Source organism: Pyrus communis, chromosome 12 (assembly GCF_963583255.1).
Source record: "Pyrus communis chromosome 12, drPyrComm1.1, whole genome shotgun sequence".
Lineage (NCBI taxonomy): Eukaryota > Viridiplantae > Streptophyta > Magnoliopsida > Rosales > Rosaceae > Pyrus > Pyrus communis.
The window spans coordinates 6,133,166-6,156,789 of record NC_084814.1 but is presented as its reverse complement, the minus strand read 5'-3'; the positions used below and the strand labels follow the sequence as shown (position 1 = coordinate 6,156,789).

Sequence of the window (23,624 nt, the reverse complement as noted above, 5' to 3'; positions counted from 1 at the left end):
GGACAAGAAAAAGAGCTCCGGCGTCAAAACACGTAGCGAGACATCGGATTTTTCTTCAATACTACGTAGCATTGAATGATCCAACAAAAAAACATTTCGACATGATTATACCAATGCTATGTACTCACGACGACGAGATAGCATAATATTAAATATCCAAATGGTGGAAACAGTAACTGGTTATGTGATTAATCATCTGAAATCCTCCCTTGCATTACAAACCAAACTACACGGACAATTTTCCATACACGGAAACCACCTCTCTGCGCAAAAAAACCACCTACGGAAACCATAATTTGTAAGCTAAAATCACTATAAAAATCTAACTGACTACATTTTTATGACAGAACGAAACCAAGGAAGCAAGAATTTCCATCCCTACGCTTATCCTCGTCTGCAATAAATATACACAAGTACGGGTGGGCATGTTGGCCTGGTCATCCAATAATTGACGATCCTCGGACTGGAACCCATCATTTGCAGAGCTCCTCTCAACCATTGTTATTCCCTGTCACAATCAACAGTCAGATAACTCGACATTCACAAACACAAGAATATATATGCTGCAAATTGTCCGCAAGAAAAAAAAAACCCCGGGGATGAAATTTAACCTCTAGAGGCATTCCGGTTCTGACTTCTGTGGCCCTTGTCATGTGAAACTGAAGGAATCTTTGAGATGATCAACGAGCTTTGCAGTCCTTCTAGTAGCTGTGGCCAACAAGGGGAACACCATCAGGTTTACAGGTTAATATAAAAAGAGTGTTCACATTGCGTAAACACGAGCAACAAAACCAGCATGAATGTTATACAAGGATTCAGAGAGATGTTGGGATAAAAATTTAGGGCTTTTTACGTGTAAGATATAACATGGCACTTTCAGAAACCCTGCAAACTCAATACTTAGGGAAAAAAACCAGCTTACTTTGTAACAATAGAAGTGCACCAAAAGAAATTCACAACTAACAATCAATTAGAGCATGACAAGTTGATGGATGTGGCGTTTTTTATTTCTCTAATTTGGGTGCTTTTAAGTGTTTTAGCATAAAACTCATAGGTGTCAATGTGATTTTGCTAGTTTACTGATAATTTTATAAACTTACACTACAATTAGAAATTTGACTTCCAAAAACAATTTATACAAGTCCTGCTGTGGCATCACCTACTTCAAAGTAGCAGATAACCAAGGGAACCACCCTCAGATTGAGATATAATCTGGCCAATGACTTGAAGCATTTACCGTGATATTTCTCATGACAAAAAAAAAATAAACATCTATATGCAAAACAGAGACCAAAATATATCTAAATGCTTACTCTTGATGTAGGTTGAATTCTGCGATTTGATCTACGAGGCTCAACAACTTCAGCAGTCGACTTTGCCGGATTTCCACCAAACACTTTGCCCTCCTCAATTTTACCCAACCTTCCACCAGCAGGTGCAAGTTTTCCTTTGTTTGCCCGAGATAGAGCAGTTAAAGTGGAGACTTTCTTGGATGAAGAAGAATCAGATGATGGAGCTAGTGCAGAAAATTCCATTGGGCCGTCTGTTGTCCCTTCTGTTCTATATGTAGATGTTTGTGATAGTGTATGCTTTCCGGATAAACCCTCAGCACGGTTTACAGAATCTTTGATCTTTCCTGTATGGTCCATTTCACTTGAACCATCGGAGGCAGTGTGTGCATCTGTTAAAAGGTTGTCCTTCTGTGCAGCAGATTTACCGGATAAACTTTGCAGCTTTCCAGATCTCAGACCCTTTAGCTTGGATCCAGCCACTTGTTTTTCCCTCGTGTCGATTTTGGATGTATTTTTCAATCCACGGGAACCTGATCCTTGAGGCATCAAGTATTTTGCAGTTTTCACCGGATCACTTGTTTCATTAATCTTGCTACCCTCATTTTCCACATAATGTTTGCTAACTTCCATAAATTTTCTCTTCTTTCCAGGCTTGGGGATACCAAAAACAACCCCCCTTGATCTTTCCTTCTGCAACCCTGTCCGAATTGTTCTGGTTGCATCAAGCTTATTCTCAGTTCTGGTATTCTTACCCATATTAAATACCTTTTCATTTGCAGATAAATTCAATAACCTTGGGTCTACAGGCTTCCCTGAATCATTTACATCAATGCTTTTTGACGCGTTATCATTCCCTTTGCCTTCCACTGCAGGACTGTCAAATTTGGGTCGCTTTTCCTGGGGCATATCACCCTGAACATCAAATTGCACTTCAGTAAGATAGAAATAAAATTGACTTGAGAAGTTTTCAACAATCATATGAAATTAAGCACGAAGTTATATAAACATAGTACCTCAAGGAAGGAGGTGTCATTTCGTACACTAAACCATTCAACCCATTTGCCATCCTTCCAAATGAGCGAAGGCCGAAGATGCCAAGCTTTAACAACTGACTTTTCCCCTTGTGCTGTAAGAATTCATAACAGGAGAGTCTCAAATCAACTAACAGTAACTTTCACATAGTAACAGTGGGAAACATTTAGATGAAGGGTCTTAATGAAAGCAACCCCCACCCCAAAATATAACAGTAATAGTAATTTACACACCTGGAAAGTGGACAGTTAATATAGTTTCATCTTTCTTGTTTTTTTCAGTGACAACTCCTTCCCACCAGCTGAAAATATAATTGAATACACATGTGATGTGTTGTACAAACGAGATAATAACGAATGAAAAGTCCAAAAATAGATGTCAAAAATGGAAGAACAGCATCAAAATCACAGTTAGTCCAAAGAATAGTAAGACTGGATGTGAGTGTGCAATCACCAAATGCACTTATCTCTAATATACCAACACTACCATGTTGCTCCTACACCCAAGACTAGGCATGCTTACAGTAGTGAAAGATTTAGGGAATGTATATCCAAATAAAGGACAGTTGCAAAGCAACATTTGTGCATGCTAAAGAAAATTGTAGGCAGTAGAATTATATTAATCTTCATATAAAAGAATTCTCTAGCAAGATTCTCAGCAAACGCAATCAAATTTTTTTTATTTTATAACTTGGGCTTACCTCTCCTGTATCCATGCATCAACTTTATCTCCAACAGACCAAGTATAATCTGCCATTGCTGCTCTGCGCCTTTTCCTTGTTCCGTCATGTCCCAAAGCGGTAACAGGGCGGGCAATTCGTATCTTTGGTGGCTTATCTTCTTCGCCATCAAGTGCCACCCATTCCTGCAGTTTCCCTGAGCCAAGTAGATCAGAAACCAAATGTATAATAAGTGAGCATGCAGATGCATAAGGCATAACATCTTAATAACAAAGAGTTCCATTTTTATGATCCATAATGTATCCAACCAAAACTTGTAATGATACAGTCAACATGAAATTATCACTTTAAAGAGAACCAGTAACACCAACATGAGGCAAGGCATGTTGAGGCAGTATACCTTCATCTGACTGAAGCTCAGTGTAACACACACTAGCTTTTCGATCCTGCAAACACAATACCTTAGCAGTAAACCAGGCTTCTCCAAATCCAGCCCCATCTTTGAGAACCTAAAAGAAAAACAAGTCAATTTTATTTTACGGCCACAGAGAAATAGAAATGCCAAGCTGCACAAAAAGATAGCACATGAACGTAGAAACTGCTGTAAACAGGTCCAGTGAACAGAAAAAAAGCTGATGTCAATTTTTTTGGGAGATAAAAAAACCTACAAACCATATCAGATCACACCTCAGCTTCATACCTCTACTAGAGAACCGTCCTTGATGCTGCTTTCTTCAGATGCTCCTGCTTCCTTTTCAAAATCATTCTCGACAGCAATCAAAGCAGACTTTGATCTGATTTCAGAAACATTGCGACCTTTCGGTCCTCTTGACCCCTTTTCACTGGCAGTATCAAACCCTGTGGTTCCTGCTCCCCACCTCAGTTGATCATCCATTGATTCCTTATTTACCTCTGTCAGAATCGGTGACTTCTCATGTGCAGTTGGCTGTGCTTTGTGCTTATCTGATTGTCTATCTTTAGAACGCCTAGAAGAAGAATCAACATCTTCTCCGACAGTACCCAAATTTGATTTCATAACCAGACCTGAAGAAACTTGAGGTACTTTCCAATAACCCTCTGGACCAGCTTCTACTAACTGACTTAATGGCAAAGGATCACCCATAGCTACAATTATTCCAGCTTGTGATACAGCTTCTGCTGCCAACTCAGCAGCTTTTACAATGGCATCCATATTTTCAGCTCGCTTTGAGGCTGCAGATGCAACTTCAACTCCCTTTCTAGAAGCCTCCCTAGCAACAAGGATCGAAGTCGAACTATTAGTTACATCTTCACCCCTTAAAATGGGCACAGGAGTAGTCATTCTTATACTTTGGCTCGCATTCCCATCATTATATGAAACCGAGGCTTCCTCAGCCATCAATTTTGCTTGTAACGCAGCATTCGATGCAACATTGGCAGCTGCAGCTGCTGCCTTCGCAACAGCAGCCGCGGCAGCTACAGCTGCAGCAGCAGATGCCAACTTAGATTCGCCATCAAATATCAATCTTGAATTTTTTTGCTTATCCAACTGATTCCATATTTCTTGGCTGTGACTAACAGCTGCAGCAGCATAAGCAGCAGCTTCTTCTGCCTGTTGCGTAGCCTCCTTAACTTTACTAAGAGTCTCCTCTGTAAAAGCTTCCCGCTGCTCCAGACCCGTGGAAGGCGTTGGAAAGATGGACATAATCAATTTCTCTGGCATGGTCTTAGACACAATGGTACTTGGGGTTGAGATGGCAACAGATGTAGACAGACTACTACTATCAGCAAGTGTTAGAGCTGACTCAGGTTGAGATCGAGCTTGCACAGTAACCTGAACATGATCCTCAGAGGCTGAAGTCTTTTTTCTTTTTCTAGGCTTAGGGTCAGCAGAATGCTGACCATGTGATGCCGACACTTTTTTTGGGTCAAACACTGGAGACACCCCTGCAAAAACACTAGTTGGGCCTGCAGTCTGAGTAGAAGGACCAGAGGAAACATGCTTCTTACTAGGCAATTGTGGTAAAGATGTTTCTTTTACAGGAGTCAACTGCACTGCTTCTGTACTAGGAAATGCTGAAAAATGAGTACTGGCTTGAGCTGCAGAAGACCCTGGAGAAGTAAGCCAGGGACCCCGAAAGGAGGGCTGAGGCATCCACGTAGTATTATGGCCCCCAACAACGTTCCCTATTGATTGTGTTTGGAAAGGATGCAATGGATTAAGTGCCTGCTGATAATTATATTGCAGGCCCTCACAAACAGGGGTAGAAATACTCCAAAGAGGTGATGAAATAGGTATCATTGGGGCACCCATTGGTGAAGCACTCTTCGTGCTGGGTCGACCAAGAGGCGAGGGAATACTTTTACTCTGGAATGCACCTTTAATTACTTGGTCAGGAGCCCTGGAACCTGTAAACCTCCGTTCTGAAGCACAGTTAGACCCCCGATCAAACCAACAGAGAATTAAGCAGCTTAAAATGATAGAAAGTACCCGAGCGTGATTGCAAAGGAGTTTCTGGATTACCCAGAGTAGACTTTTGACCGTGTAGCCTCTCTATGGATACACGCCAAGAATTCTCCCACATGCCCCTTCCACCATCTAATAAAAGAACATAATTTTATAAGTTACTACACATTTGTAGCAATTAGCGAAACGATAAGACAGAGAACAAAATAACTTACCATGTCCCCCAAATGCTGACACCATATAAGCTTCTTCAGGTGCTATTCCTTGACTGCAGTGAAAATTAAAAGAAAAACATCTTTCATTTTCCGTCCTGAAATTAAATCTCTCTTTACTCGAGTATGTTATAGGAAGGTGACCGTAATGCATTCAAAATTTGGAAATATGCCATTCCAAATTTTGATAAAAGCTTTTAAAGATATTAAGTGGTCACTGAAGTATCATGTGCCCTTTTTTTTCCCGGAGAAATTATGGCATAATGGTGTCCTCAAAACGAACGCCAAGCATCCAAAACCTCCCTTCTTACTTTACTTCCTAATTTGCACTCTTGCAGAAATTTTAATCTCTCTGTTTCTCTAATTCAAAATAATAAAAAAAAAAAAAAAAACTGTAATCTGATCTAAATCAGCAGTGTTAGAAACACCTTAGTACTTTCCTAATCCCTTGGGTCTGTGCCATTGTTAATTTTTTTTTAAACCATGTTAAAGCCAAAATAAAAACAATATTAGTACAAGAATATGTATTAAGCAAAAAGACTCACATTAAAGCTCCATAAACAAAGATTTGAGCACGTAATTGCACTTGCTGCAAGTCAGTGAACGGCTGTTGAAACATTACAGATGGTGGAGCAGAAGTATTCAGATCTGGCAAACTAGATGTGGAAGTAGTATGAACAGAAAAGGGTTTCATAGCACCATCCACATGTCCATAGGGCTTTGTCTCACTAGGCTGCACAAGCTGGAAAATTCCAGATTGGTTTTGGGACACACTGCTTGATCTGTCTCCTCTTTCTAATTGTCTCATAGGAGTTCTTGCTTGCGCACTTCCCTTCTTAGCGCTCTGTTTACCCGTTGCCTTGCTAGATGCTCGCCTTGTTTTCCGTTCAGGGGTAACCTTAGAAGCACCTCGTGCAACTCCATCAAATACTAGTGAACCTCCATGAGAAAGATCTTGTGAGATTTTTGCATCCAGCTGGCCTGAACCAGAATTTTGTATAGACCCCTCTGCACACTTCAAAAAGCATTTCTAAATCAGAATATAGAAAAATTGGTGTAAAGACATCAATAAATTATACATGTATATATCTATAGCAAGCATTCCCCAATCCCCTAAAAACATATACTTCTGTTAACAGATATAAAGTATCAAAGACATGGGATCTGCAAAATAATTCTAAATCAGAATATTGAGATGTCGAAATCAGAGCACATTCATAACAATAAACGTATAAATTTATTGCAAGAATACCCCAATCTACAAAAATAATGTATATGTCAAGAAATAAAAGGATCAAAGACACAAGTATTATTTAGCATGAACATAAACAATAATAAGGTTAGAAATAATACTCTGGGAGGTATAATAGTAGTAACGGGCTGCAAGTTGTTGGGAGCATCCCGTTTTGGCAAATCTGCAAGTGAACTCACATCCGAAGTGCCATTTCTCCAATCCTTGGAGGCATCATTTTCTTTTGGATTCCAGGATTTAGGAGAATGATTGTCCCCATTCCTAACAATGTCAGAAACTGGGGCATTCAGATTTTTGGGCCCCTTGATATCACCTGATTCATGTTTAATCTCAGAAAGCTCACTTGTTTCAACAACCTTAGTTGAACCACAATCATTTTTATTCGGATTAACAGAACTTCCACCACTTTCTGGTGCAACAAACCTAGCATGAGATTCAGGCAAAGGAGCAGAACACATAGAAGCTTCACAAATCGGAGAAGCATCACCTGTGGAACAAAATATAACAATCAGAAAAGAAAAAGAAAGGAAAGCCAACATGACTTTGAAGTTAAAACAATGGGTGTAAAAAAAGCAATTTGAAACCTACCCTCAAAATTAAAGTCGTCAACTCGGAAAAAGTTAAAATTAAAAAATTCTAATACATCTTATCCAACTCTAGCATTTCATTCCCATAAAAACTCAAAAGCCCAAAAATCATGAGTTGGAGCCACCAAGTTGAAACAGAATGACTCTTACAACCACCAATGAACCTCAAAGCCATTCTATCTGCAATAGCCTTGTTAAATTATCCCAAAGAACCAAAATGTGAAAGTTCACAACATTCCCTTAAGGTTTATCTTTTATGTTATTTGACAACTCATTCAAGAATACTAATCAAATTAAATTACTCACAATTAATGCTGGGCATAGTAGCCTCCGCAGAAGTCTTATCCTGAGATACTTCAGAAGTGTCAGTGTCTTCCATTGCATTTTTAGCAGTACCACCACACATTTCCACCAATGTTGAAGGCCCCGGCCGCATGTCAGAATCCATACTTAGTTCTGCATAACAGCAAAAATCATTCCAAAACATCAATACGCAAATGGAAATAGTAAGCACAAAACTTTTATTTCATGAAACATACAAACAATAACAAGAGCAAAAGGGACACCCTGTTAGTTAGAAATTGCAGTTTTATCCAAGAGGTCCGAAGTTCAAGACACTATTAGCATTTGTAACTTGTGAAAACGAACCAGGGAGACAAGTTGACTGCACATAACTTAAAAGCAGCAAGAGATGATACGTGAAAAGGAAAGAGAGAATGATGACTGGTGAGTGTAAAACTCTCACCTGTTGCAATTGCAGATGCCTTTTCAAAACTCTCTTTTATGGTTGAGCCATCCTGTCTTCCAAAGAAAATAGCTTCAGTAGCATCACCCGCTTTTGCAGAAGATTCACACTGAACAGAAGCTACGTCCCTCTCATTTGTGTTTCCCTTGCTAACTTCATTAGCAACTGCACTTCGTGGTTCATTTTGGCACTCTGTATTGCAACTGTCTGTGTCAGGCAGAGATTGATCAACCGTCTTGCATAACAACTGTCCAGAACTATCACAGGAAACACCTTTTTCTACTCCAGAAACAGAAACTGGCCCTGTTTCTACCAAAGGAAGTGGCACTATAAATGAAAAACTTGCATCCTTGGTCATTTCATTTGCAGTTTCTTCCTTTTTGTCACAATATGAACCCCCAGCAGAAGAAGGTGCTGCTTGAACCTCTGAGTGGCTAACAATATCGCTGGCTACACCATTTCCAGAAGACAAGGGAACAGCATTCGTTGTGCCACAAGAAGCCAAATTCGAATTTTCCAAGAAAATGTTGGCCACTGCAAGCGAAAGAAATCCAAGTTAGTATATTTAAGGGATTTGACATTTATTTCCATTCAAAGTTTCAATTTCATAACATACCCAGTTCATTACCATCAGCTTCATTTGTTAATATTGGAACAACCAGCTCTTTATCTGTGCGAGCTCCACACAATGGTGAGGACCCCGATCCCTTAACAACAGATCCACCAAGCTCCAAATTTTTACTATTAGACTCATTGAGCAATTGTGTACTATCCTTTTCATTGGAAGAGAGATCCAGGTTACTATCCCGTCCATCACCAACATCGCCTTCTCCGTAAACTTTATTATCATCACATATCTGAGAAGACTCCTCAACAATAGAAAGTGATACATGCCTGTCAGCATTCAATTTCTCTCCAGAAATTCCAAAAGCATCAAGAGAACTTTTAGAAGATCCAGTTACATGTGCTTCACTAAATACTTCAGCTGAAGAACATGTTGCAGTCAAATTACAATGAACTTCACTATTTTCATTACTTTCATCCTTTGAGACCTCATTTTCCTCAATGACTGACAAAGAAGCCTCGGACATTCTGACCGAAGTCCCACTATCTGGTTGGAAACCACTTTCTAAAGAATTCTCCTTGGAGCTATTCCATCCAGAATCCACCTTCGGTTTAGGATCTGGACTTGAAGAAATACCAGCATTGCTGTTGGTGACCTCAACTGCAAACCTATCATCGCCTCGGGTAACCATTGGTGATAAATCATTTGTGTTTAATTTAAAAATATCAGCACCACTACCTGTGTCTTTAAGCAAGACTGTATCTTCACATTTGTTGGTTTCAGCAGGAACCCCAGAGCACTCCCTGTCACTGAATATGTCTGCTACATGTAAGTCAGAATCCCCTTTCGGCATAGGATCTATACTTGAAGAAATTTCAGCATTTTTGTTGCTAACCTCAACTGAGCAGCTAGTATCATTTTCACACACCCTAGGTGATAAGCTGTGTGTGCTTAGTTCTGATTGATCACCACCAGTATCTATGCCTTTAAACAAGACCACAGTTTCATATTTGTTGGTGTCAGCATCAGCACCAGAGCATTCCCTGTCACTGCATCCGCCCAGGGTATGTAAGTCAGAATCCTCTTGTAGTATCATATCCGATGGTTCCTCCACACTAACAACATTTTCCTGATTAGCAATTCCTCCTTCCACAGACTCCACCTCAAACGATGAACAATGAGGGTTTTCAGGATAACAGGTAGCCTTTTCAACTACTTTTTCATTCACTTGAGCCTCTATGTGCAAGACATGTCCGTCTGGATCCTCTTCACTGATATCTTTTAAATTATGTTGAACATCTATTTTACTCAACTCATCACTTCTTGTAATAATATTCTGCACAGATATCAAATTATCAACTTGCATTCCTGAAGCAGAGGAATCTTCTTTTTCATCTAGAGGTTCATCAACCGCATTGTCCAATTCCATCTGTTTTGCATCTTTGCATTTCCCATCCGTAGAAGGACTCCCTTTACTTACATGTGGGCTGTCCTTTCCACTGAGATCATTTGGTTCCAAGTTATTTGAATTTCCATCAACTAATATTTTACCTTCACGAGTTTGTGAATCATCAACACAAAGCTGATCTACTCCTACATCCTTTAAGCCAGAAAGGTTTTCGGAAATCTCCACCCGTGGTAATGTAGGCCCTAGATCTGTAACATCCCCCATTTGAGAAAGAATGTTATCATCATTATTCAAATTAGGCTCCATCTGCTCAGTTAAGCAACACAGTTCCTTACAGGCATCTGATTCCTCAACGATTGTCTCAGGGGGAATAATTTCTTCCTGCCCAACAGATTTTAATAGCATTTCAACAGATTCTGAGGAAGTGGCCTCAGACCAAACATTGTTGCGCCTTGATATAGAGCAAGATTCTGCTGCAGTGGAACTAAACTCTATCCCACTACTCCCACGAGAGAAATCCTCAATCCAGTGATTAGCTTCGTTATTCTCAATACCCAGAAAAACCTCAGTTTCAACCAAACTATCAAACCTCAAATGCCCTTGAAGGCTATCATCAAAATCAAACTTGGGAAGAGCATATGGCTGTAAAACTGGAGGAAAATTAGTACTCCCTTCACCGGCTAAATGAAGATTCTGGCTTTGAAAATCATTGTCATCATAATCCATGGGTGTATCCCTAAAATAGAGCAACAATCAGGGAGAAAGAGTACAAATACAAAATAATAATGATGATTCAAGTTGACCAAATAGACAAAATGGGGATAGACAACAATATGAGCAAGTATATAAATAGAAACCATATGGGCCAAATATTCAGGCCTTACAACCACCATCTTGCAGAATAATTAACTAGCACATACAATCATTAAAAAGCAGTCACTACCACGGAAAAGAATCTCAATCCCTACATCCATTTGCTCATCAAACAGCTAATCATCCCCAAGCAAGTTATAGCCTGGTAACCGTTTATAATCAATTATGTTCAAACTCATAATTTCTCAAAAAAAAAAAAAAAATCAGTTAAGACAGTTTCCAAAATCTATCCCATGACACTCACAATCTGAATTTCAAATACTTTAAAATTGAGAAAAATATATGCTATGAACGTTATTTTGAGAATTATACAAAAATGTTATACCATATATAATATAAACATACAACAGCCAAAGCAAAACCAACAAAACCTTAATCAATTCAAACAACAATTGACATATCAATAGAAAAATGAAACATCAAAGTTTTGTGCAGTAAAAAAAATCGTAATATCATGCTTTGAACAAAAACAACAGAAGGTTATAAAAATATACTCATGACATATACACGTTTCTAAATGCTATAAAATTCCGTGCCAATAAAATTTAAGCCAGTGGAACTCTTAATATGTTAAGAACCCTTGATTGGTAAACCAAATGAAGTTCCACTTGACCAGATACTTGAAAGTGTACTATTTAGAAATTCCTCAGAAATTCCTCTACAATTAAAAATATACAAAACAAAAAAAAAAAAAAAAAAAAAAAAAAAGGAAGCCGAGGCACTTTCCATAACATGGGATATCGCATCAACTAAAATAAAAAATAAAAAATAAAAAATAATTGAAAAAATAAATGCACATCATTTGTAACTGAAATCCTTTTTTACAGATAAATCATGTTAGAACCCTAAAGACACCAATCCTAGCATACTATTTTGAGTAATGCTTTCCCAGGATTCTTCTCATTTGAAAAGCATGTAAAATTAATGAAATTTTTTTTATAAAGGAACAACTGATGCTATGCAACAACAGTAACGGTAACTATATTATACATGGTCACTGACCTCGAGAAATCCTATAAGTTTCAAAATTTCACAAATGAGACAGTAAAGGTATGGCAGAAAACAAAATCTACATTCAAGATTAAGCTTCTATATATTTAACAGTTAATGATTACTAAGAATAGCCCATTAAGGTAATCCTTAAACTCAAATAATTGCAATTGAAAAAAAAATGTGTGCTAAACTCACAATCATGCATTTAGATGTTTTCGATTTCCAAAACACGCATGTTCCTTACAAGAATCCACCTTTGTTAACAAATAGCAAGTATAAGCTGAATAATACCTTAAAAGACTGTACAAAATCAATAAACAAATTACACACAATTAATGATAAACCAATACCGCAAATTCAAAGATTAAAGCTTCAGCACTTCTGATTAGCTCCAAGTACGAATACGAAACCAACAACAACGGAACCAAAAAAAGAATTTTGAATTAAAGCTCACCATTTCTAATACTTTGGCCTAATTTTACACAGATACCTTAACTGCTTGCAGAACCAAAAAAAAAAAAAAAAAAAAAAAAAAGAGGAAATGAACAGTACCAGAAGAAGTAAGAAGTCTAGAGACGCTACCTCCCTCCATCCGGTGACGAAATCCAGCCCCTTTGATCTCTCAACTGTTCCTCAATCGTACGGTCATCTGCGAGCCAAAACCCAAAGCGTTAGTCTCCCAATCACACTCTCACCCAATGGATAACGACACATAAGGCAAAAAAAATTGCAAAACCCTAACAAGCAAAATGGAAAATCCGTCGGAGTTCATACCGGAGTCGTCAGGTTCCCGCCAGATCGAATTAGGGTTCCGGCGAAATCACGAAGCTACAGGCGAAGAGTGAGAAAGACTTTACACGAAGAGGGAGAAGACGAAAGAGTGAGAGAGAGAAAGAAAGAGAGAGAGAGAGAGAGTGTTTGGGTGACCGAATTTGCAAAATTCAAAATGAAAACGAAAAAAGAGTAGGCCAAGGGTATTTTCGTACATTGGCTGAAATCTGACTGGTATATGCAGTATGCAATTGACACGTGGCTTGTGAAGATTTGATTTGACGAAAGATTCCTAGGGTTAAACTTCTATTACCAGCCAATACGTGTGGTCGGATCACAGGCAATTGGATTATTCTAATTGGACGGTGACGATGGGATTTCAAGGGGCATTGTGTGACAGATGGGTGATTAATTTTAAGAAATTCATCTTGACACGTGTCTGGGGTTGTTGATGGGTTCAGATAAGCAGATGGCCCTATGCTTAGAGACGTAACAACACCAAAAGGCTATATATCTATATATATATATATATATATATATATATATATATATAGATATAGATATGTGAAATTAATCCCCTTCAATTAAATGTCACTTAATACTAATCTCTAGTAGTATTCATTCACTTATAAGTGTGATGTCTTAGGTCATCTCCAACAGACCTGGCCAAAAAATCATAGGACTAAAAATAGCTCAAAATGACACGAAAATGGTCTCCAACTAGGGACTATGCCAAAGGGCTTGTGGGCCCCACCGAGCCGAAAAGATTAAAATCAGGCCAGCCCCTCATCCAGCCAGCCAATCCACTCTCGACCCAAAATTCAAAATGCAACGTTAACTTGGCATCAGCATGAAGCCAGGTTACCATTGCATTTGATTTTTTTTTGGATGAATTTAAAAAAAATGTAATCTTTTTTCTATAAATACCTAAGCCATTCCTACACCATTTCTCACATACTTTTCACAATTTCATATTGTTTTATATCATTTTATTTTAATTCTTCACATTCTATTCTCTTACCTCTTCCAATAATCTTTCCTTCAATTTTTTCAATAATTTTCATATGGTCACATCCGTAATGAAAGGAAGCGTTTGGACCCGAAAAGAAGATGAAGCTCTTTGCAAGGCTTGTAGATGGGTCTTGGAAGATAGTGTCAAGGGGAGTTCTCAAATAAGTGAAAGTGTTTGGACTCGTACGTTCAAAAAGTATTATGAGTTATACGAAAACACCACTCCATCGAATCCCCGAAACCACGAGAGATGTTCTTCAAGATGGAAAAAACATCTTCAACCAAGTTTGAATAAATGGCATCAAGCAATGGTAAAGGCCGAAAGCAGACATGAAAGCGGAGCCAATTACTACGAAGAAGTAAGCGTTTTCACAAGTTATTTTAATATATTTAACTAGCATATGGGCACACACAAAGTGTGTGAGGAAATTTTTTATTTTTGTTTTTGAAATAGAAGGAGAGAGGAAGAGAGTGATAGAGAATATGAGAGTGAAAATTTTTATTTTTTTTAATTTTTTTTTAATTAAAGATATGTTAGGATTACATGTAAGTGAGCTTTGAAAAAAAAAAAAGTAAAATTTGGTTGTGTGAAATTACATTTCTGCACCATATTTCTTATTCATGTTCTATTTTAATTAGAGGGTTAAATTGGTAATTTTATAGGGTTTTGGTTGACAATGAGTGTTTTATTAATTAGTAGAGATTATATTCCATTTAATTTCATAAATTAATTTCCTTTAATTTTTGTAATTATATTTTCTAGGTACGCCAAACGGAGGAATTGTATATGGAGGACATGAAAAAGAAGGAAGATTCTCTACCCTCCTAATCTCTCTACCCTTCCATGCCCTCCTATTTGAACAATCACGGTTAAGTCACGTCAACATCTTATATTGATTTTTTTATAGAGATAATAAGACAAAAAGCAATATGTGAGAAAAGGGGATGGAAGGGGATGGGAATAGGAGGGTGGAGAATCCTCATCCCATGAAAAAACCCTTTAGTCATCATGATTGTTAGGAAATTTGTAAAGGGAAGATGTTATTTCAAGATCCACCTCAAGAAAGATTTGGTCAATGTTTCCTCAAATGCAGTTGGGGATGAACAAGGATGTCCTATCATTCAAGAAATAAGGGTAGAAAATCTGTCTCCGAGTGAATCTTCCATACCTAGGGCTACGAGATGAAACAAGGCTCGAAAATTAAAGGAAAAAGGCAACGCAAATGATGATTTAGCCTTTCGAGAGGAAATAACGTCCTCATTGCGATTAATGGCAGAGCAAAATGCCCTTATTACAGAAGAAAGAAAGCGTAAGCACGAAGAACGGGCAAAACAAATAAAAGAAGAGATTAATGATAGGAACATGCAAAGGAACACTTTGGAGTACAATCCAATGAGTAAGGCATATTTTGATAGGAAAAAAAAAGGAAATTAAGGCTCGACAGGAGTTGTTACATCCGACTATACTCTTACAATGGCAGATGAAGATGATGATTATAGTCTTTAAATTGCAGTTGTTATAGTCTTTAATATTTAAGTTGTAGTTTTTAAATTTAAGTTGTTGTAGTCTTTAAATTTAAGTTGTTGAATCTTTAAATTGAAGTGGTTGTAGTTTTTAATATTTACATTGTACTCTTTAAATTAAACAACATAAAACTTAAACAACACAATCTCCACCCTAGTATTACTCGGTGAAGTTATTCAAACTTAAACAACATTAAACAAAACATTTAAAAACATAAAATTTAAACGCCTACTGCATGGTTCTTTTGGCCAAAAAATGTGCAACAAGATCCTGTTGTAGGTACTTGTTTGTGGCATGCGAATGTATCATCCTATGACACCTCATGTATAAATAGATATTACTAGTTCTTGGATCCAAAGGCAAATTAGGCCCATCATATATTTTTGTACGAGCCCTCCTTGACCTGTATGGATCATATTAGTTGTCGTCAGACTCTCCATCAATATAGCCATCTCCCTCATCTTCCACAATCATGTTGTGTAATATGATGCACGACATCGTGATGGAGTTCAATTTATCTTGACTTCACCCTTTTGCTAGTTCCTTGATGATCTTCCACCGTGCTTGTAAAATACGAAAAACTCTCTCAACATCTTTCCGGTACGCCTCTTAGTGTAAGGTAAACCACCTTTGGGCGTCACCCACAGGGTTGGCAATTGCTTAGATAAGTGTCACCTACTTTGGGTAGATACCATCTACCAGGTAATACCCCATATTGTACCGATGCCCATTAATGTAGTAGTCAAGTTGAGGTTTGTCAGGTTATTAAAGATAGGTGAACGCTTGAGTATTGTAATGTCATTTTGGGCTCCTGGGATTCCAAAGAAAGCATGACAGATCCATGTGTCAAATGAGGCAAATCACATTTAACACAATAGTTAACTTTCTCGATCTTCCGCTAAATATTCCTTGCCATCCGGTGGGACAATTCTTCCACTACCAATGCATGCAATCTAATGACCCTACCATGCCCGGAAAAGCCACAATCTTCAACTTTGCAAAAGGGCCGAGCCATATCTGCTTGATTTGATTCACAGAGGTACTTCTCTTTGTAAAACTAAACAACCGTGTGACAACATTCAACAAGATTATCAAGGCATGTAGACTCAGACATACTATATATATCATCCATCGCATCAGTTGGGGAGGCAAAAGCCATCATTTGGAGTGCAATAGTAACATTGTGGTGAGGTGAGAAACCATGATGGTCTGCTTTATCCATCTTTTGTCGAAAGTATGGATTGACATGTTGGACATCATGAAGCAAACACTTGAAGACATGACACCTCATCCAGAAGCGACGTCTGAAATCCTCTTTTGTGTACACCGACTTGGAGTTGAAGTAGTTGTTCATCAAAGTCTCATGCGCAATCTCTCTATTTCGTGGTTTGTAAGAGTGACCAGCAACAGAGCCACCCCATTGAGGTTGTTCTTCAATTTCCTCACACACCATGACCCTAGCCATTGATGCCCATATATGTTGTGTTGTGTCATACTTCATCTTTTTCATCAGACTCCTTATCTTCTCGTCTTATCTGTGCCCATTTATCTTCTAATTTGGAATTGGATGAGGACCCCCAGTTGGAATGCGAAAAGGATCCAAAGTTGGAATTCATTACAAACTTGAATTGAAAGAGATATTAGAGAGGGCAAAGATGAAGGTGTGTGAATTCTACCTCAATATCCAGCCAATTTATTAACATTGGAACTTGAAGATAAGAAGTGTCACTTAGATAAAAATCCTATCTAAAATTTGTACAACCAATTATATCTTGACACGTGGCACTTGAAATCCTATCCGAAAAATTATTAAGATTACATAAAGATAAGAAATCTGGAAAGTTACTCACTTTAGTGACACATGTCACTCAAAATCTTATCCGAAAAATTATTGCGATTACATAAAGATAAGAAATTTAGGAAGTTACTCATGTTAGCAACACGTATCGCTCGAAATCATATTCAAAAAATTATTGAGATTATAAAAAGATAAGAAATTCAGAGACTTATTCATTTAGCGACAAGTGGCACTCAAAATATATTCGAAAACCTTATTTTAATATAGTAGTTTAATTTAATTAACCATATTAATTCAATTAATATAATAAAATATATATTAATTATGTTTGGCCTATGGCTTTTTGGCTCCCTCGATTGGAGATGAGTTTTTTGTCAAAGGGCTATGTTTAGCCTATGACCATTTGGCCACCTCGGTTGGAGATGGTATAAAATATGGCATGTCACTGTTCATTAAAATATAATTTCTTGTAGCGTTATAGGGCTAAACATGGCCTTTTGGCCCTTTTTTGGTTGGAGATGACCTTAGATTCAATTCTCACTAAAAGCGAATTTGAACCACATTATTGCTAGCACATTTTGAGGCTAAGCCCACCTCTTCCCCGTTGGTGTAAATAGATATCGTTTGTTCAAAAAAAAAAAAAAAAAATCCCCTCCTATTACATAAAGAATTTCTCCTTTTATCATATCTACTATACTATCTACTTAGATAATTTGCTCTCTTCGTGTGATAATAATGCAATGAAAAAAAAATTTACCTTAAAATTCTAGATTTAAGAGATATGGTAATGCTTAACTATGTTAAAATGAAAATAGAGGGTACAACGGTTACTTTTTAGAGCTTAAAGAGTCGTACACAACATGTCGTTGTACGAAAATAATGTGTTCGATTTGAAGTTTATCAGGTCATATTGAAAACGAATAAGATTTATTAAGTTCATGGGTTTGTGTTGTTTCAACATTAGATAATACATTCATTTTACGCCTTTGAGATTTTAATTATTTCTTAATTTTTTTAGTGTGTAATATTTATAATTTTTTTTTTTTTTTTGCAATTTAAGTTTTCTTTAGGGTGAGAGATTAAAAGTGTACATCCCGACCCAGGCCCCCACCACATCCCAAGCTCAACTCCACCGTACCACGATATTGTCCACTTTGGGCCACTACCACACCTTCACGGTTTTGTTTCTAAGAACTTACACGAGAACTTCCCAGTGGGTCATCCATCCTGGGATTGTTCTCGCGCGAACTCACTTAACTTTGAAGTTCCTACGGAACCCGAAGCCAATGAGCTCCTAAAAGGCATCGTGCTAGGTAAAGATGAGAATATACATACAAAGCTTAAAGAATCCTCACCCCTGGGCAATGTGGGATCTTACAATCCACCCCCTTTAGGGGCCCGACATCCTCGTCGGCACACTTCTGGCCAGGGATTGGCTCTGATACCAAATTGTCACATCCCGACCCGGGCTCGACTCCACTGTAGCATGATATTGTTTGCTTTGGGCCCCTACCACACCCTCACTGTTTTGTTTCTGGGAACTCACACGAGAACTTCCCAGTGGGTCACCCATCATGGGATTACTCTCGCGCGAACTTGCTTGACTTCGGAGTTCCTACGAAACTCGAAGCCAATGAGCTCTCAAAAGGCCTCGTGCTAGGTAGAGATGGGAATATACATATAAAGCTTACAGGATCTTCACCCCTGGGCGATGTGGAATCTTATAAAAAGGAGGTTGGATTAAGGAGTGGGTTTTGGAAATCTCAAATCTTATCTAACTTTTTTGATAATTTTAAGAAAAGATTAATAAAACATAGGTTGGAAAAACAAAATAACACATCGACAAAACCTAACTCTATATATAGGTTCGCATCCCGCAATCCACCCTCACTCATGTCTCTCTCGATCGTCGTCTCTCCCTCCCCCATCTCTTGTCTGCAAAAGTTGCAACGATTCTATAACTGAGTTAACTCGGTGCTTCCTATTTGGAGATGTGTCGCTAGATCCAAGAGCGACTCTAATTGTTTCATTTGGATTTTATCATTTTTTTATCAATAGGTTCAAATTTAAAATCATATTTTTAAAGTTTTTTTGGTCTAATTTGTCTTTCCCTTTTCTAAATTTTGACAGATATAAATACTTTATAGCTAAGTAGTGATTTCCAAATCTCAGGATCTTTAATCCTTCATTTCATTATTCCCTTTATCCAAACAAGAAACTCTAAACTCCTAAAGAAAAAATTTGCCTAAATGAAGATCATTTGAGTTACAGTTGCATCTTACAATAAAATTAAATGCGAAATCTAGTTAACAAGAACTCAAAATTCAATCTTTTACCCATGAGTTTCAAAGCCTAGTAAATGGTTGACCAAGACTCAGTTCAAAATTGAATAAGAAAAATAGAAGATTGTTCTTTATACCTTTGAGGAACCTCTTTGCATTTGTAAAGGCTAATCACCCAAAGTGAGGGCCTTCATTTATTTGCTCTCATTGAAATCCTTGTTGATTGATTTGAATTGGATCTCTAAGTCCCAAGAGAATGAAAACTCTAATTCTCCACACCAAGGAGTGATACTTTTTCTTGCTAGCAACACCAACCCTATGTGGCCAGCCCTTGTAGAGAGAGAGTGGTGATTCTCTAAATTCTCCAAACGTAAACCCTAATAAGGCTTGGGTTATAATTCCCTTTATATAGTCTCTTCCATTAAGTGATTAAAGAGAAAATCCTAGCTTATTCTCTGTATAGGTGCCTCATTATGATTAGTGGGCCCTTTAGGCTTTTAATTTTAAGTTGTTAAACCAGGGTTGATAGTTCAAGGCTCATTGGGCTATGAAGCCTAAAATTAACTTGAGGCCCTATTTGAACTTTAGTTCAAGGCTCAATGGGCTATGGAGCATGGGCTATGGAGCCTAAAATTAACTTGAGGCCCTATTTAAACTTTAGTTCAAGGCTCAATGGGCTATGGAGACTAAAATTAACTTGAGGTCCTATTTGAACTTATTCGTTTGATTAACATTTTAATTGATTCTAGCCATAAACAATTAAACCATTTAATTGACTTACTCATCTACGTTATATCTCTTCAATCTCTACTTAACAAGGTGCATGATCCATTAGGTTCTAATTTGTAAGGCAGTGGATAATTAGAACTCTTATTAATCGATTATGAATTGAAAGTTTCAACTCTCACTTTCATTTGGAATAACAATACAATACGGTCCTCCTCTAAATCAATACTTTTGATTACATCGTTTGGTTGATAGTTTATTCATATATGTTATCCAATGTGATTCTTTTTGTTGGATTTAGTGAATCATAAATGTTATCCAATGTGATTCTCTTTGTTGGATTTAATGAATCATAATCCGGATTTTGGACCAACAAAGTACATCATGGAATGAATTAAATTAAATACCGGAAGAGAAGCATGAACTCTAGAACCTGAAAACAATGAATGTTTGAAACTTGTACAGTGAATAAAACATCACATGCATTAAGAGAAAAATAATAGATTTACAAGTATTGAAGCGTTACCTTGAATTAGAGCTAGTTTATTCACCCTATTATTAGGCCTTATCATTTCCATAGGCTAGCTCTATCTCAGTGGCTTGATCTTTGAGGCTCTGTAGAGATTTGGTTCTCTCCTTAAGTACTTGAGTCTTAAAAGTTCAGTACCTCTAAATTTAGACACCTTCTCTGGAATAGGATGAGTGAAGAAATCAAGAACACGAGTAAAATGCTAGCATGCTCTTGCTTTTGAAGGATCGGCTAAGGTGGTGGTGGTGAGGCTCAATGTTTATGCCTTGTGGCTTTCTTAGGCTCTACAAACACTTAGAGGTTTTTCTTTCTTCCTTTTCCATACATAAAGGAAGACTTGTAAAATTTCTCTCTTACAAAAGAAGTGGCCTCTACACTCTCATATCTCTCACAGATAGTAACTCACTTGAAATATGTGTAACTGTTCCATGATTCCCAAGTTTGTTTCAGATTTTCATCCGTACATTTCATTTGCTCTGGCAATAGACTTCTAGAATCCATTCGAAAGTGCATTCTACTTCTATTACGAAGGTTAGAGATTCATTGTTGTGCATTCCATTTGTCTCCATGATTAGGTAGCCTAACCCCAAGGATGCATTAGTCACACTCTTAGTTAGAGTGACGTTAGCATAATCAAATATTAAGGACTTAACCACAAGGCAACATGCGATGCCTCAAGTCCAATGACTAATTGCTTATTCTCTTTTATATTATATATTTTCCCCTATTCTGGTTATATTTTGGTGAGATTTTGATGCTTTGTTATGAATTTTTAATATAGGACATGCGATTCCATTTTGGGCATAAAGTAATCAAACGGTGGAATTTTCAAGTGATTCCAATTGGATTCATGAGTCTATCAAGAAGGTTGTCAAAATTTTATAATTTTATCCCAAAACATCTGATCGTGGCAAATTAATTTATACCCAGTGCGTAATGTTGGCATATTGAATTGCAGAGCTTATTTGCGACTTTTGGGTTGGAAGATGATGAATTTTGGATTTGGGCTCTTCTTAGAACATGAAGAGGAGACCTTAAGAGTAGTTCCAGCGTGTGAACCCTCCCCCCAGGCAATACACCATGTTATCCACCCAGTGAACAGTAACTGCCCTTAATGAACAGTAATCGTCTTTTGCATCTTCACCGTTGCACTTCAATAGCCCTGACAATAGGCAATAAAATAATACAAAATAATTTTATTTATAATTTCGGATAACATTTTTAATTATTCTCGTTACGCCACGTGTTATTATCCGAAAAGTTAAAAAATAATACAAAATAAGATTTTTAATCGTTCTCGTTACGCCACTCTTCATAAAATCCGAAAAGGCAATTATTGGTGATGGATTTCTGATAAGATTTTTAATCGTACTCATTGCGCCACGTGTCATTATCCGAAAATACAATTATTGGTGATGAATTTCCGATAAGATTATTAACCAATCACGTCGCACCACGTGTCATAATCTGTTTACAATCTTTAAGAATAGATTTCCATCAGATTTTTAACGAATGATGGCATGCCACGTGACATTATCTACAACCTAATCCTTTATGAATCCTTCATATAATCCATCGTCCATCTTCACAAATCTCACACCAATTTTCTCAAGATCTCTATCATTATTCATAGTTTTTGCTTCATTCTTCACCAAAATCTCTATCATTATTCATAGTTTCTGCTTCTTTCTTACAATATATTCTTCTTCCTTAAGGATGATGTGGGAAATAGATCAGCAAGAGGAAGAATTGTTTAACTAATTATAAGGAATGTTCAATCTCCAGGTGCCCTAAAATGAGAGGGAAGATTATGAGGAGCATAGAAGGAGAGATGATGAAGCAAGAATGGCAAGAGCCTCACATTCTCGTCAAGTCATCCAAGTTATAGGTCAGATCTGCAAGCCCAGCCGTTCCGGAAACCTTGATAGAAGCAGGCAATGACGAGGTACGAAATTCTTGGATGATTAATTTGTCCGTAATAGTGCATTTCCTGATACGACATTTGTTCAACAAAATCATGATTGCTGTTTGCAACCATGATTCTTACTTTGTGCAAAAGAAGAATGTTTTTGGTGCTATGGTTCTCATTCCAGAGCAAAAAATTACTGCTGCCTTATGGATGCTTGCATATGGAGCATCTGCAGACCAAGTGGATAAGATAACGAGGATAGGGAAATCAACCATTCTTGAGTCCCTGATGAGGTTTTGCAGAGCAATCGAATCTATCTACACTGCGGAGTACCTCCGGAAACCTACTGACATGGACTTGCAAATGCTTTTGAAGAAGGGCGAGATGAGAGGTTTTCCTGGGATGATTGGAAGCATTGATTGTATGCACTGGATGTGGAAAATTTGTCCAAGCGCATGGCAAGGCACTTATGGGGACAAAAAATGAGCAAAAAGTATCATTTTAGAGGTGGTTGCATCTTTTGATACATAGATTTGGCACACCTTTTTTGGGGTTCCGGGAGCTCAAAATGACCTCAACATCCTTCCCCAATCCCTAGCGTTCAACGATGTCCTGCAAAGAAAGGGACCAAAAGTCACGTATTGCGTCAACGGACGTATGTACGACAGGCCATACTACCAAGTAAATGACATTTACCCGAGGTGGTCAACATTTGTCAAAACAGTGCCACGCCCACGAAGTGCAAAGAAAAAACACTTTGCAAGCTATTAAGAGGGGTGCAGGAAGGATGTGGAGCGTTGTTTTGGTATCCTCTAAGCTCGTTGGGCGATTGTCAGGGGTGCTGCTAGATTCTTTGATGTAGAGTCGCTTTGATCCATCATGATGACGTGCATCATTCTTCACAACATGTTTGTGGAAGATGAGTACGATTATGATGTCGTTGATGAATATGAGTCAAACACGATAAACAATTCAAGAACACGTATATA

The 23,624-nt window shown here is 37.7% G+C and overlaps 2 protein-coding genes across 2 annotated transcripts; one reads left to right on the top strand and one right to left on the bottom strand.

The window, feature by feature from the left end:
* Window positions 1-102: 102 nt before the first annotated feature.
* LOC137710711 (uncharacterized) lies at window positions 103-12,997 on the bottom strand. Its single transcript, XM_068449815.1, has 17 exons — window positions 12,859-12,997; window positions 12,637-12,733; window positions 8,862-10,954; window positions 8,246-8,779; window positions 7,807-7,956; window positions 7,015-7,400; window positions 6,207-6,676; window positions 5,665-5,717; window positions 5,474-5,581; window positions 3,704-5,406; window positions 3,404-3,512; window positions 3,025-3,199; window positions 2,558-2,625; window positions 2,306-2,418; window positions 1,314-2,204; window positions 612-708; window positions 103-508 (listed from the first exon to the last, which is right to left on the bottom strand). The coding sequence occupies exons 3-17, from the start codon at window positions 10,942-10,944 to the stop codon at window positions 492-494; spliced, it is 6,957 nt and encodes a 2,318-aa protein (XP_068305916.1). The 5' UTR covers window positions 10,945-10,954; window positions 12,637-12,733; window positions 12,859-12,997; the 3' UTR covers window positions 103-491.
* A 9,746-nt stretch (window positions 12,998-22,743) lies between these two features.
* On the top strand, window positions 22,744-23,121 carry LOC137709962 (uncharacterized). Its single transcript, XM_068448938.1, has one exon. The coding sequence runs from the start codon at window positions 22,744-22,746 to the stop codon at window positions 23,119-23,121; it is 378 nt and encodes a 125-aa protein (XP_068305039.1).
* Window positions 23,122-23,624: the final 503 nt, after the last annotated feature.

Excerpts from the sequence above, each read along its gene's own strand:
- LOC137710711 (XM_068449815.1), bottom strand. The coding sequence starts at position 10,944 with ATGGATTATGATGACAATGATTTTCAAAGCCAGAATCTTCATTTAGCC. Across the intron at positions 3,200-3,403 it reads TGAGCTTCAGTCAGATGAAG|GGAAACTGCAGGAATGGGTG; the intron begins GTATACTGCCTC and ends TACTTGGCTCAG. Across the intron at positions 2,205-2,305 it reads ATGACACCTCCTTCCTTGAG|GGTGATATGCCCCAGGAAAA; the intron begins GTACTATGTTTA and ends TTTGATGTTCAG.
- LOC137709962 (XM_068448938.1), top strand. The coding sequence starts at position 22,744 with ATGATTGCTGTTTGCAACCATGATTCTTACTTTGTGCAAAAGAAGAAT.